The following is a 15,722-nucleotide window of genomic DNA, read 5'->3' as shown; positions in this document are numbered from 1 at the left end:
GGCAACCTGGGCCAGGGCCTCCCCACCCTCACAGCAGAACATTTCTTCCTACGATTTCATCTCAATCTCCCCTCTTTAGGCTGAAAACCGTTCCCCCTCATCCTATCCCTGCAATCCCTGAGCAAGAGCCCCTCCCTGGTTTTCCGGAGCCCCTTTCAGTACTGGAAGCTGCTGTAACATCTCCCTTCTCTTCTTCTCCAGGCTGAACAACCCCGACTCTCTCAGCCTGTCCTCATAGGTTTCAATACAACCTCTTCTTTTTCTGTTGTAGAAGAGGTCTCAGTGTCCCGACCTGTTTCCAGGTGTACCAAGAGGCAGGCAGAGGCAGTGTAGTACAAAGGGAAAGGCAGCCGTTCCCAGCTGTCCGTCATTGATTCCTTCGTGCAGAGCTTTAATCCAATGGGGAGGCCAAAGTGCAATGGAAGCTGCTAAATAAAGTTCCAGGAGACATCTCCCACCTGACTGCAGTGCGAGAGAGAATAGCCATGTCCTTAGGGAAGCCCAGGATCTGTGAGATTTGAAGGCTGAAGTCTTCACAAGCTGAGACACCTACTACAAAATGTTTTTGCAGGGATTTGTTTGAACCTGTAAACACATCTGATTTGGCCTTGCTCAGACTCCTCGCAGGGTCCTGCTCCGTGAATGTTCATGCCAGTGAGTTCTCAGTAACCTGACTCTTTGCAGAAGTCAGATTTACAGCTCTTTTCTCAAGTTCAGACACTAAATAAGTTTTATGCGAGGGTGCCTTGTGATGTTCAGGGGCACTGCTTCTATTCGGGGGGTAGAAATGACACCACTGCATGAGAAGACCATCAAACCCAAGAAGTACAGCTCAAATTGCCAGGCATGAGGGATCTTGTAGAACAAATCTGAAAAACACAATGCATCAGAGAAACATCACCGCTCACTCCTGGCTCTTCCCTGGAAAACAGAAGGATCATCACTGTGTGAAATCATTGCTAGGATCTGGTTTGGTTCCGAGAGCAGCAAACAAGATGAAACTATATGATCCTTAGGGAGCTTCCAAAAATCTGCTGGAAGTGGTCACAAGCGTCAGGCAATTCCATCACAGTTAGTATGATGACATTTTGTTTACTTTCCATTAAAAGCATCCAGCCACAGTGGTTGCGAAGGAAAAAAACCCACTCTGCAGAACATTCCTTTACCTCACATCTTCACAGTGATTTTCCATCTCTGCAAGAGATGCTTTAACTAAGTAAAAACTTTCTGGCTTTGAGCAGGTTGGAGGTGCTGTCCCGCAGCCCTGTCACAGCATGGCCAGGAGATTATTAACCTAAAGCAAAGCAACGCAACCAGGGAGTCTAAAAATACCAGAGACACCTGAGCTGCTCCATGTGATGGTATTGAATTTAGCGGAGGAGAGGGATGGTCCCTCCATTCAGATTGGTCGGTGCCTGTTTGAAATCACAACCTCCACTGCAGTGTAAAACCTTTTGAAGGGGAGGTCAGGGGCTGCACTGGATTTTTGAATTCACAGAATCGTGGAATGGTTTGTGTTCACTTCCAACCCCTTGCTACAGGCAGGGACACCTCTCACTGGATCAGGTTGTTCCAAGCCCCATTCAACCTGGCTTTCAACACCTCCAGGGATGGGGCAGCCACCACTGCTCTGGGCAGCCTGGGCCAGGGCCTCCCCAACCCCATAGCAACTCCACATTTCTTCCTAAAATCTCATCTCAATCTCCCCTCTTGCAGCTGAAAACTGTTTCCCCTCACCCTATCCCTGTCCTCCCTGATCAAGAGCCCCTCCCCAGCTTTCCTGGAGCCCCTTTCAGGGCTGGAAGCTGCTCTAAGTTCTCCCCACAGCCTTCTCTTCTCCAGGCTCAACAACCCCAACTCTCTCAGCCTGTCCTCATACAGAAGGTTCTCCAGCCCTTGGATCATCTCTGTGGCCTACTCTGGACTCACACCAACAGCTCCACATCCTCCTTGTGCTGAGGACTCCAGAACTGGAGGCAGGGTTCCAGGTGAGGTCTCACCAGAGCAGGGCAGAATTACTCTAGTGGTATCACTTCACAGGTAGCACATGTGCTGGTCCTGCGACTCCTCTGGTCGTACAAGAGATGAACTAAGCATGTTTTGTCAAGCACATCTCTTGGTGTCCTGTGGTGTGGAAGCTGTAACTGCAGCACAGCATCTGCACTCATGTGTTAGGAACCACTGTGCTTGACCCAGACATATGACACTAGGATCTCCAGTATGACGTATATGGGATGGAATCCTTGTTGGTCAGGTTTGGGTCATCTGTGCAGCCCACACCTCCCCACAGGTACAACCCTTTTTTACTCCATCACTTGGGGCATTGGATCAACTCAGGATGGCCTTGGCCTCCGTAGGGACAGATGTAAGCAATGGCCCTTCTGCATCCTCGTGTTAGCACTTCTAGAGAGAAAAAGCATCTGACATCATATACTCAACTTCCAGAAAATTAAGTTACTCAGTTGAGGCTTTGCTGAAAAGCCAAAACATGGATTCTACTTTAGCTCAAACCAGAGCATTCTGATACCTTGCTTTATTTATTCTTCTCAGGTTCAGTAAATGCAGATTTCTGTTTGAAGACGTGGTACAGACCTGAAGGGTCCAAAAAGGAACTGCTGCATCAGGTGAGAGGCAGCAATTACAGCACAGCTGTAACAAAAGGTGGAGTAGAGTTGTCTTTACTTTCCAATTTCTTACAAATAAAACTGAATTGATGTTTCACCTCTGTGAAGCCTCGGCAGCTCAGTTCTGCTCTGAACCTTGACCATGTCTCCATCTGTCAGTTCCTGGAAAAGCTCCCTGGAAGAAGTCAGTGCCATTTTTTTCCTTGGGATTCCCGCTCTGTGGCATAATAACTAGTTTGGGAGTAATTTGTGAGGGTGATAGTGTCTGACTGAGAAATGTGTGTTACTCCATGTCTTCTGCTCTTCATCTCAATTAAATGTTTTGCTGTGTGGGTGGGGAGGCCCTGGCCCAGGTTGCCCAGAGCAGTGGTGGCTGCCCCATCCCTGGAGGGGTTCAAGGCCAGGATGGATGGGGCTTGGAGCCCGTGATCCAGTGGGAGGTGTCCCTGCCCATGGCAGGGTGTGGGACTGCATGGGCTTTGAGGTTCATTCCAGCCCAAACCATTCCACGGTTCTATGAGCTCAACATGCTTGTTTCTTGCCTTCTGTGTGGGAACTTTCCTGTGGGAAGAGCAGGAAGTGTTGCTATAATATGTGTGCATTGTGCCGCACTGTGGAGTTCCCTTCAGTGATCCCCACCCTTTTTATTATTAACATTGTAAGCTATCATCATCCCTCTGCTAACCCCAAGAGTAGCTGCTGGGAGGAAAAATGACTATGGGCTGATGTGTAGCACAAATGCAAAGCCCTAACTAATGAGGTTGGTGGAGATGCCTGTGTGCAGATGCTGCCTGGTACCCAGCAATGGTGCTGGTGTGTTTATATGAGCTGTAGGAATTAATAGAGTTGTTACTCAGAACATCTTAGAATCATAGAATCATTAAGGCTGGAAATGACCTCTCAGCTCATCCAGGCTAACCATCAGCCCAATCCTACCATGCATTCTCAACCATATCCCCAAGTGTCACAAGCCACACATTTTTTGAACCCCTCCACCTCTGCCCTGGGCTGCCTCTGTCAGGGCTTCACCACTATTTCAGTATATGATTTTTTTCTGCTACCCAATCTAACCCTCCCCTGGTGCATCTTGAAGGCATTCCCTCTCTTCCCATCCCTTGTTGCTTGGGAGAAGAGCCCAGCACTCACCTCGCTCCAGCCTCCTTTCCAGGAGCTGCGGAGAGTGATGAGGTCTCCCCTTAGCCTCGTCTTCTCCAGGCTGAACAGCCCCAGGGCCCTCAGCTGCTCCTTATAGCACTTGTTCTCCAGACCCTTCACCAGCTTCCTTTCCCTTCTCTGGACACACTTCAGCTGTCAGGGCTGCGGTGGAGGGCAGGATCAGTCCAACCCTGAACAGCTTGGGTTCACCACTAGCAGAGGGAATGTGGAAGTATATCTGATGTCCCCTTTTCCCTTCTTGTGTTCTCTCTAAAAATACACTATTTTAATCATCACCTGATGGACTCCAAAGGCCTTTCTTGCTGAGATCTCTAACAGGCTTGTGCACTACCACATTAAACAGATATCACCCATCATTAACAATTAAAAAATGTAAATTCTCAGGCTTGATAAAAGGTCATCTTCCTGAAGGAAATTTCCAGGCAAATTTAGGGTTTGAATTGCAATGAACGCCTGGGGAGATGATGCTGCCCTTTGTTTGTGAGACATGGTGAATATTCATTTCCAAGGCAGCAGCAGGTGAATAGTAATTACAGGAGTTCTCCAAGATCGAGCTTGGGTATCTGCCAGAGACAGCTTTGAGATTAAAATATACGGGAAAACAGACCAAACATCCTGGCTAGAATCAGCCATGGTGTGGCCAGCAGGAGCAGGGAAGGGATCATCCCCCTGGACTCAATGCTGGTGAGGCCACACCTTGAATCCTGGGTTCAGTTTTGGGCCCTCAGTGCAGGAAAGACATTGAGGGCCTGGAGCACATCCAGAGAAGGGAAGAGAGCTGGGGAAGGGGCTGGAGAACAGGGCTTGTGGGAGCAGCTGAGGGACCTGGAGGTATTTAGCCTGGAGGAGACTGAGGGGAGACCTCATCGCTCTCTGCAGCTCCTGGAAAGGAGGTTGTGGTGAGGTGAGTGCTGATGTCCCAAGTAATCAGTGGTGGGCCAAGAGGAACGTGCTTCAAGGTGCTGCACAAGCAAGCGGCTGTTGTGTATTCAGTGGCGGACACTTATTTCCGCGTCTCTGGAAGCTAATGGAGCATAGCAGCCCTTTGCACCCAGGTGGGGAAGGCTGAGCAACGCTGGCTGAAATGCGTTCAGTACCAAGAACGTGCCTGAGTGCTAGAGCTTCAGGCTGGAGCTGGTTCAGGTGGCAGTGCTGGGACCACCAGCGCTAATGAAGCTGCTCTGTTCAGCCAGGTATTCCAGTGTATGCAGCCCTGCAGGGTGAAATGGTGCAAATAAGACCATGGAAAGGCGCTTTCCTCACACTGAACGTTCGCCGGTCCCCAGTGAAAAGCACCACGCCATGGCCCTTTATCCGGAGAGAGCCTAGCCAAAGCAACTGATACAGGAAGTAGTTACTGTTACAAAAAGGGGAATGTTTTTTAGTTAAGCCAAAGTATATACAAGTTTCAACTAAGTAACTAATTTTTTGAAAGTCGGGCAGAATGTCCGTCTGAGAGCACGTTTTCTTTCAGACAGTGTTTTTCCAGACACTGTTCGTTCTTTGACGAACATAGAATCGTAGGGTTGGAAAAGACCTTTGAGATCGACTCCAACCGTACCTGTCTACTATTAAATCATGTCCCTAGGCACCTCATCTACCAGCCTTTTAAACACCTCCAGGGACAGGGACTCCACCACCTCCCAGGGCAGCTGTTCCAGTGCCCAAGAACCCTTCCTGTGAAGAAATATTTCCTAATGTCCAATCTAAACTTCCCCTGACGCAGCTCAAGGCCATTCCCTCTCTTCCTGTCACCTATCACTTGGAAGAAGAGACCAGCACCCACCCTTCTGCAACCTCCTTTCAGGTGGTTGTAGACAGTGATAAGGTCTCCCCTCAGGCTCCTTTTCTCCAGGCTGAACAGCCCCAGGTCCCTCAGCCGCATCTCGTAGGACTTGAATTCTCCAGCCCCTTCCCCAGCTTTGTCACTCTTCTCTAGACAAGATGATAATGTCTTGTGTTCAGTGTGATCTGTGCTGAACGGATGTGTTTTCTCCTGCGATCCCCTGTATTGGGGGTTTCTCCCCATCTCCAAGGCAAGGTCAGGCAGAGCTGGAGCCAAAGCTCCAAATGAACAGAGATTTGACTGTTGTGAAGTTCAGAATCACATTAGAATGAGTCCTTGGGAAGAAACAGGGTATCATAGAATCATAGAATAGTTTGGGTTGGAAGGGACCTCAAAGCCCATCCAGTCCCACCCGCTACCATGGGCAGGGACACCTCCCACTGGATCAGGCTGTCCAAGGCCCATCCAACCTGGCCTTGAACACCTCCAGGGATGGGGCAGCCACCACTGCTCTGGGCAACCTGGGCCAGGGCCTCCCCACCCTCATAGTGAAGAAATTTCTCCTTACGTCTAGTCTAAATCTGCCCCTCTCCAGTTTACACCCATTGCCCCTGGTCCTATCACTCCATGCCTCCCCAGCTTTCTTATAGTCCCTTCAGGTACTGAAAGGTCGATAGAAGGTCTCCTCGGAGGCCCCCCGCCCGCACCAAAGATGGCGGCGCCTTGCCATTACCCCAGGTAGCCGCCTGTCCTCAACAAAGATGGCGGCGACACGCCCTTATCCAATATAGTGACCTGCCCTCACAAAGATGGCGGCCCGCGCGTACCCGAATTAGCGGCTTGCCCTCAGAAAAGATGGCGGCCCGCGCGTACCCGAATTAGCGGCTTGCCCTCAGAAAAGATGGCGGCCAGCCCTTAATTGATATAGCCGCCGGCCCTCACCAAAGATGGCGCTGACCCGCCGTCAATAAAGATGGTGGCGTCAATAAAGAGAGCCGGGATGGCAGCTCTCGCGAGGTGGGTGGGGATTGCGCGGATGGCGGCGAGAGCCGTGGATGAGCCCGGGAGTGGCCGCCATGGAGCACATCGTCACCCCCAAGGTAGGGACCGTGCCGTCCCGCGGTGGACAGCCCTGGGGCGGGCTAGATCCATGGCCCAGGCTCTGCAGAGGGAGCTGGGCAGGCTGCATCCGCGGGCTGTGACCAATGGGATGGGTTCGACCAGGGCAGAGGTCCTGCACTTGGAGCACAACAACCCTGTGCGGCTCCAGGCTTGGGGAAGAGCGGCTGGGAAACTGCCTGGGTGAGAAGGCCCTGGGGGCATTGGTCAGCAGTGGCTGAACATGAGCCAGCAGTGGCCCAGGTGGCCAAGAAGGCCAACAGCATCCTGGCTTGGCTCAGCCATGGTGCGCCCAGCAGGAGCAGGGAAGGGATCGTCCCCCTGGACTCACTGCTGGTGAGGCTGCACCTCGAATCCTGGTTCAGTTTTGGGTCCCTCAGTGCAGGAAAGACATTGAGGGCCTGGAGTGAGCCTCGAGAAGGGAACGGAGCTGGGAGAGGGGTTGGAGAACAGGGTTTGGAGTGGCTGAGGAACCTGGGGGTGTTTAGTCTGGAGGAGTCTGAGGGAAGACCTCATCACTCTCTGCAGGTCTTGAAAAGGGGATTGTGTGAACTGCATGCTGGGCTCTTCTCCCAAGGAACAAGTGATGGGAAGAGAGGAAGTGGCCTCAAGTTGCGCCAGAGGAGGCTTAGATTGGATATGAGGGAAAATTTCTTCACCATGCAAGTGGTGAAGCCCTGGCAGAGGCTGCCCAGGGCAGTGGGGGAGTCTCCATCCCTGGAGGGATTCAAAACCCGTGTGGCCATAGCCCTTTGGGACATGGTTTGTTCGGCACAGTGCAGTTGGGCTGTCAGATGGACTGGATGAGCTGAGAGGGCTTTTCCAACTGTAACGATCCCGTCGTGCTGACCAAAGGGTGATTGGGGTACATCTTGTGTGACTGGAGCAGTGGGCCTGTGAGAACCTCATGAGGTTCAACAAAGCCAAGTGCAAGGTCCTACACTGGGGTCGAGACAATCCACGGTTTCAATACAGGATGGGGGATAATGTGATTGAGAGCAGCCCTGAGGAGAAGGACTTGCAGTGCTGTTATATGAGAAGCTCAACGTGAGCCGGCAATGTGCACTCACAGCCCAGAAACCAACTGTGTCCTGGGCTGCATCAAAAGCAGCGTGGCCAGCAGGGAGAGGGAGGGGATTCTGTCCCTCTATTCCTCTCTTGTGAGGCCTCATCTGGAGTATTGTCCAGTCCTGGACACATCAGAAGGAGATGGAACTGTTGGAACGGGTTGAGAGGAGGCTACAAAGATGATCTGAGGACTGTAGCACCTTCTCTACGAGGACAGGCTGAGAGAGTTGGGGTTGTTCAGCCTGGAGAAGAGAATACTCGGAGGAGATCTTATAGCGACCTTCCAGTACCTGAAGGGGGCCTACAGGAAAGCTGGAGAGGGGCTATTCATAAAGGCTTGTGAGGATAGGACCAGGGGCAATGGGTATAAACTCGAGAGGGGCAGATTTAGACTGGACATTAGGAAGAATTTTTTTACCATGAGAGTGGTGAGGCTCTGGAACAGGTTGCCAAGGGAAGTTGTGGCTGCTGTGTTCAAGGCTAGGTTGGATGGGCCTTGGGCAGCCTGATCCAGTGGGATGTCCCTGCCCATGACAAGGGGCTTGGAACCAGATGATCTTTAAGGTCCCTTCCAACCCTAACTATTCTATGATTAAATTCTGAAGGTGTGGAGGGCCCCTCAACTGAATCAAAGTGTGCTTTTCTAGTTCAATAAAGTGAAGCCAGGAGCTCTGGGAATGCTCTTTCCATGACAGCTAAAACCCCTGTGTTTACTTCAGGCAGCTCCCTGTCCCCCTTGGTCTGTTTGTTTATTGATTGATACCATGAAGGTTGCTTTTATTCCCTAGTCTCTCAGTTTGGGGATGCTCCTTCGTAATGGTGCCTGTGGTGCTCTGTGGGGCCTCCTTGTCTCTAGCAATCTGAAAAAGGGCGATCTTCCATATAATAATTACTTGTACTGAAAACCAGGACACGCCAGGAAGACGTACAGTCAAGGGCTCTGCTATTCAAGTTTCTTTGCTGCAGTTTTCCATGGTTTATCTCAGCCCAGTGCCCCTGTATGGATGTTGACATAATCAATACCCAGAATTAATTTATTGTCTACTATTAAACTATTCGTTTTTGTTGTCCTTCCACTTTTTTTTTTTTCCTTGTTATTTTTCTTTAATGATGGAAGACAAAGTTCCATCTGCATTCAATAAGAAGGAAATAGGCCAGAAGGAAATCAATCAGGCAATGTAAAATACCTTAAAATTAATATTTTATTCTCTCTGTGCTGATGTTTTTAAAACCCGTTCTTATTAATTAGCTTCATGTCTTTTACGAAAGGCGCTTACATGCCTGGGAAGTATGTTACAAGAAGCAGCTGCAAATGTTTTTTTGTGGTGACTACACAGCTGGAAGTCAGAGTGAAGAGGCTGTTCCTATCACAACATCACTGGGATTGAAAAAAGGAGAACCAACCATGTCCTGGGCTGCATCCCAAGCAGTGGGACCAGCAGGGCGAGGGAGGTGATTCTGCCCCTCTGCTCCACTCTGGTGAGACCCCACTTGGAGCCCTACACCCACTTCTGGAGGCTTCAGCACAGGAAGGACATGGAGTTGTTGGAGTTGGTCCAGAGGAGGCCATGGAGATGATCCGAGGGCTGGAGCACCTCCCATACGAGGACAGGCTGAGAGAGATTTGAGGCTGTTCAGCCTCGAGAAGAGAAGGCTGTGGGAAGACTTTAGAGCAGCTTCCAGTGCTGAAAGGGGCTCCAGGAAAGCTGGGGAGGGGCTCTTGATCAGGGAGCGCAGGGACAGGATGAGGGGAACGGTTTTGAGCTGCAAGAGGGGAGATTGAGATCAGGTCTTGGGGAGAAATATTTTGCTGTGAGGGTGGGGAGCCTCTGGCCCAGGTTGCCCAGAGCAGTGGCGGCTGCCCCATCCCTGGAGGTTTTCAAGGCCAGGTTGGATGGGGCTTTGAACCCCCTGATGCAGTGGGAGGTGTCCCTTCCCGTGGCAGAGGTTTGGAACTGCATGGGTTTTGAGATCCCTTCCAACCCAAACCATTCTGTGATTCTGTGATTACACTGAATGTGGTCAGTCTTTACTTTCACAGTTGTTTGTCTTACTGTTTCTGCATCCTTGCAGGGTAATAAACCGTGATCAACTTGGCTACAAATCCAGTAATCCTGTTATTCACAGTGGTCCTAAATGTTGGCTGTTTGCTGAACCTTTTTGACTTTAACTGCTGCAGAAATAATCTGAATTTATGGTGTAAAGCTGAGTTAGGGATGCAGGAGTGACTTCAATTCTCACATTTTTTTGTCTTCCCCAGTTGTGCACCAGCAGTCACATGGTCGTGGTTCAGCAGACACTTAGATACTTCCTCCATCAAAGCTAAATTAATGTTTACATCTTCTTTTTTTTTTTTTTGCGTTGCAGGTTGAAAATGTGAAGTTACTGGATCGCTATGCAAATAGGAAGTCAGCAAATGGGACGTTATACCTGACAGCGACCCACCTCATCTATGTCGATGCTTCTGCTGAAGTCAGGAAGGAAATATGGGTATGTTAGGGTGTCTGCAGTCTGTTTGAACACAAGTCTAGGAATTACTTTATATCTCTTGCCTAAAATGAACTGGTTTGTGAATTCCAAAGTTGTTGTAGTCTTTTATAGTGCTTTGGTACCACGTGCTTAACAGAAACAGCTGTTTTGGGAGGACATGAACACACAATAACATGACTTGATGGAGCTTGCTCACTGAATTACTGTTAGTCCAGGAAGGTAAAAAACCTTTCTAGTTTTATACCTCAACTCAATATCCCAAGTCACCACACTGAATTTACAGCATTTAGAGATGCAAAATTAGCACTGAAATTAGCCTCCTTTATTAATTCTAAAGTAAAACGGGAATCACAGAATCACTGAGGTTGGAAAAAACCTCTAAGCTCATCCAGTCCAACCATCAGTCCAACGCCACCCTGCCCGCTAAACCATGTCCCAAAGTGCCATATATACATGGTTTTTTTTTAACCCCTCCAGGGATGGAGCCTCCCCCACTGCCCTGGGCAGCCTCTGCCACGGCTTCACCACTCTGTTAGTAAAGAATTGTTTCCTGATATCCCATGAAAACCTCCTCTGGTGCAGAATATGTTGCATATGGGGGTGGAGGGAAAGTAAAATGAAACGGGAAACTGGGCTGCACCTCAGTCTCCAAAAATGATTCATATAGATCTGTGTTTTTTCAGTCTTAGTCTCTGTTACCCAGCCTTACCCAGCGCAGTCTGGGTGTTTATGGCATTTGTTTGATAAATACCACAAATAAGCTTGTTTTCTGCTGCTGATTATTTACAGAAAGCACTAATAGCTGATGGTATTGCAGCCTTCTCAGCAGTGTTTGGAAAATGATGTCCTGTGTTTCAGATCCTGCATCACCACATTGCGGCTGTAGAGAAGTTGCCCCTGACCACAGCAGGGTATCCTCTCCTCATCCACTGCAAGAACTTCCACGTGGCTCACTTTGTCATTGGCCAGGAACGGGATTGCCATGATGTCTATACCTCATTGCTCAAGCTTTCCCAGCCAGGTATTTAGGAGAGGAGTCTGTTTTACAAATCACTGGAACGCTTTAAGCTGGGAAGCTCCTGAGCTTGGCTGCCGGGTTTGTGCTGTCAGTATAGATGGGGAGGATGTGAAATCAGAATCCGTTTCCACCACCAGAGACAATCTGTGTGGATTAGCTCAGCAGAGTGCTCAGCGTTGTTTGCTTCCAAACCAAACAGATGTTTCCTGGCAGTGGGAATGATGTGGTCTCCCATCAGGAGGTTCTGAAGGACCCGAGCAAAGCTCACTTGCTGGACAGAGGCTTTATCTGGCATCTCAGATGTTTTGTTGTAGCACACGTGCTGAGCCTCGCGCCCAATCTCTGGCTGTTGTCGGTCCTTTCTATGACTTGATCACTGGCCGTATGTGTAGTTCTGCCCTTTCCTGTGGATACAGATTTACACAGAATTCTGGAATCCCACAAATAAAGCTTTAAACATCGCTATCTTACATTTGTTTCCCGGTAGCACGTTTAGGCTACTCTCCAGTGTTCGTCTTCTTTCAGTTGTGAAACTCTGTGAACCCTTCTTTCAATTGTGAAACCTTGGCTACCCTGGTGTGGAGTCTCTCTTAAAGAGAGTGAGCAACATATCCTGCAAAGCCTATGGTCACTCCTGGATTCAGCTTTTAGTTGAATGGATGGATTGGATGAATCTTCAGGATCCTTGTTCTTCTTGCAGGGCAGCATTCCACCAAGTTTCCTACTTGGCTGTTGTGTATGGCAGCTTCTGGTTTTGGGGTGCTCCTTCAGTGACCCAGTGTTTGGGGTTTGATATTATTGCAAAGGTGCCATTCGTAATTGTGTTTTGAAGTTACGACAGTGGTCTAAGGGAAGGGAATTGATAGTGAAGGTCTGCTGCGTGCTGGCCAGCACGCGGGGCTTGAATAGAAATAGCAGACCAGGAATGGTTTCTGCTGAGTTTAGGTTTTTTTTTAATTGATACTAGATATTAGAGTGAGTCCAGAGTAGTCCACAAAGATGATCTGAGGACTGGAGAACCTCCCGTACGAGGACAGGCTGTGAGAGTTGGAGTTGTTCAGCCTGGAGAAGAGAAGGGTCCAGGAAGACCTTAGAATCACCAGTTTGGAAAGGACCCACTGGATCATCGAGTCCAACCATTCCTAACACTCCCTTAAACCATGTCCTTAAGCACTTCATCCACCCGTTCCTTAAACACCTCCAGGGAAGGTGACTCAACCACCTCCCTGGGCAGTCTGTTCCAGTGCCCGATGACTCTTCCTGTGAAGAATTTTTTTCTGATATCCAGCCTGAACCTCCCCTGGCGGAGCTTCAGGCCATTTACCCCTTGTCCTGTCCTCTGTCCCTTGGGAGAAGAGCCCAGCTCCCTCCTCTCCACAACCTCCTTTCAGGTAGTTGTAGAGAGTAATAAGGTCTCCCCTCAGCCTCCTCTTCTCCAGGCTAAACAACCCCAGCTCTCTCAGCCGCTCCTCGTAAGACTTGTTCTCCAGCCCCCTCACCAGCTTCGTTGCTCTTCTCTGGACACGCTCCAGAGCCTCAACATCCTTCTTGTGGTGAGGAGCCCAGAACTGAACACAGTACTCAGTGTGCGGTCTCACCAGTGCCGAGTACAGAGGGAGAATCACCTCCCTGGACCTGCTGGTCACACTGTTTCTGATACAAGCCAAGATGCCATTGGCCTTCTTGGCCACCTGGGCACACTGCTGGCTCATGTTCAGTTGGCTGTCAACCATTACCTCCAGGTCCTCCTCCTCTGTGCAGCTCTCCAACCACTCTTCCCCCAGTCTGTAGCACTGCATAGGGTTGTTGTGCCCCAAGTGCGGGACCTGGCATTTGGCCTTGTTGAACCTCATGCCATTGGCCTCATCCCAGCGGTCCAGCCTGTTCAGATCCCTTTGCAGAGCCTCCCTACCCTCCAGCAGATCCACACTTCCTCCCAGCTTAGTGTCATCTGCAAACTTGCTGAGGGCGTACTCAATGCCTTTATCCAGGTCATTGATAAAGACATTGAACAGGGCTGGACCCAGTACTGAGCCCTGAGGAACCCCACTTGTGACTGGCCTCCAGCTGGAGTTAATTCCATTGACCACCACTCTCTGGGCCCGGCCATCCAACCAGTTTTCAACCCAGGAGAGTGTGCGCCTGTCCAGGCCAGAGGCTGACAGTTTCTGAAGCAGAATGCTGTGAGAAACTGTGTCAAAGGCTTTACTGAAGTCCAAGAAGACTACATCCACAGCCTTTTCCCCCATCCAGTAGTCGAGTCACTTTGTCATAGAAGGTGATCAGGTTAGTTTGGCAAGATCTGCCTTTTGTAAACCCATGTTGACTGGGCCTGATCACCCGGTTCTCTTGCATGTGCTTCCTGATAGCACTCAAGATTACCTGTTCCATGACTTTTGCCGGCACTGAGGTGAGACTGACAGGCCTGTAGTTCCCCGGATCCTCCCTGCAGCCCTTCTTGTAGATGGGCACAACATCAGGCAGCCTCCAGTCTAGTGGAACTTCCCCAGTCAGCCAGGACCGCTGGAAGATGATGGAAAGGGGTTTGGAAACTCTTGGGTGGATCCCATCCGGCCCCATAGACTTGTGGGTGTATAGCTGGGCAAGCAAGTCTCTAACCGCCTCCTCTTGGATCCTGGGAGCCTCATTCTGCTCCTCTAACTCCTGGGTTTGTACACAGAGGGAACAGCTTTCCTTGCTATTAATGACTGAGGCAAAGAAGGCATTAAGTACCTCAGCCTTGTCCTCACCCCCTGTCACTGTTGTTCCTTCTGCATCCAATAGGGACTGAATATTCTCCCCAGTCCTCCTTTTCTTGTTGATGTATTTGTAGAAAGATTTTTTATTATCTTTCACAGGCTTAGCCAATTTGATTTCTAGCCGGGCCTTAGCCCTCCTGATTTTTTACCTGCACGATCTCACTTCGTCCCTGTAGTCTACCCAAGACTTTGCCCTTTCCTCCAAAGTTCATAGACCTTCTTCTTCTTTTTGATGCATCCCAAAATCTCTCTGCTCAAGCAAGCTGGCTTTTTCCCCCGACGGCTCCTATTCCGGAACATGGGGATGGCTTGCTCTTGAGCTGCTAGGATTTCATTTTTTAAGAGCACCCAGCCCTCATGGGCTCCCTTGCCCTGAAGGGCCGTCTCCCATGGGACTTTGCCAACGAACCTTCTGAACAGTCCAAAGTCTGCCCTCTGGAAGTTTAATATGACTGTTTTGCTAATCCCCTTCTTTATCCCACCTAGAACTGAAAACCCTATCATCTCATGATCGCTTAGTCTCAGGTGTCCCCCAACAGTCACGTCCGCCGCAAGACCTTCCCTATTCTCAAACTGCAGGTCAAGGAGGGCACCCTCCCTTGTTGGTTCACTAATCCTTGTTGGTTCAGCCTCGAGAATAGAAGGCTGTGGGAAGACTTTAGAGCAACCTCCTGTCCCGAAAGGGGCTCCAGGAAAGCTGGGGAGGGGCTCTGGATCAGGGAGGGCAGGGATAGGATGAGGGGGAACGGTTTTCAACTGAAAGAGAGAAGAGATGAGATCTTAGGGAGAAATATTCTGCTGTGAGGGTGAGGAGGCCCTGGCCCAGGCTGTCCAGAGCAGTGGTTGCTGCCCCATCCCTGGAGGTGTTCAAGGCCAGGTTGGATGGGTCTTGGAGCCCCTGATCCAGTGGGAGGTGTCCCTGCCCATGGCAGGGGTTGGGACTGGATGGGTTTTAAGGTCTTTTCTGACCCAAACCATGGTTAAGGCTTGTGTCTGTTCTCAGCTCTCCCTTGCACCGTGAGCTTTGGAGGCTTCTTTGTTCTGAAGTTCTAATTCTGATGCTGTCCCTGGAAAGTGTCTAGTGTGTTGTTTAAAGATTGTCACTGTTCTTCCAGTTTTGAAAATTGGTGACTTCTGTAGCATCTTGCAACATGGGAACTGTCCCTGCAGGGGTGCCATTGGTCTCTTTTGTCTTAGGGTTATTTGTGTGATGGGCTGTAGCTCTCTTTTCTGTTCTGCTTAGGGGTTTAACAGTTCTCTTTTGTTCTTTAAAGTCTCTGTGTGTAAGGTTCCTCTGTGTATTTTTTGGCGAAGGGTATAGTTATTGGTGTTTTGCCCCCATGTGATGGACAGCTGTGGGTTACCTGCCCAGTAACCCGGCTGCTTTATCAGCTTCCAGCAGGCTTCATGCTGTCTCAGGAGCGTTCGCTGGGATCAGCTGAATGAGTTAGTGGTTGGATTTGCATTTTACAAAGAGGGAGAGGGACTGAGGTGGTAGAGATGGAGAGAGGAAGAAACTGCCATTTCTCAGATGCAGCCTGAAGCCTTTGTTGGACTGGCAGGAATATTCGAGACATCTGTTGAGTTTTCCATGTAGCCCAGAATTCTCTGTTGAATGATGAACTTACAGGTGTGCAGGAGCTGTTTTATGAACTCTTCATAGGAAATAATGTCTCTTAATA

The 15,722-nt window shown here is 49.8% G+C and overlaps 1 protein-coding gene across 4 annotated transcripts in view; it reads left to right on the top strand.

The window, feature by feature from the left end:
• Positions 1–6,543: 6,543 nt before the first annotated feature.
• LOC104066244 (myotubularin-related protein 8) overlaps positions 6,544–15,722 on the top strand; it is a 33,074-nt gene continuing 23,895 nt past the window's right edge. For 3 of the 4 annotated variants that reach the window (XR_008451481.1, XM_009568822.2, XM_054075704.1), the window contains exons 1-3: positions 6,544–6,686; positions 10,141–10,263; positions 11,122–11,284. Coding sequence is in view for 2 of the 4 variants with exons in the window: in XM_009568822.2 (XP_009567117.2) it covers positions 6,642–6,686; positions 10,141–10,263; positions 11,122–11,284 (331 nt within the window). In the remaining 2 variants the exon portion in view is untranslated. Of the gene's footprint in view, positions 6,687–10,140; positions 10,264–10,286; positions 10,483–11,121; positions 11,285–15,722 lie in introns of those variants that run through there. The other variant, XM_054075705.1, reaches the window with a different exon arrangement.

Source organism: Cuculus canorus, chromosome 10 (genome assembly GCF_017976375.1).
Source record: "Cuculus canorus isolate bCucCan1 chromosome 10, bCucCan1.pri, whole genome shotgun sequence".
Lineage (NCBI taxonomy): Eukaryota > Metazoa > Chordata > Aves > Cuculiformes > Cuculidae > Cuculus > Cuculus canorus.
This window is presented reverse-complemented; position numbering and strand designations above follow the sequence as displayed.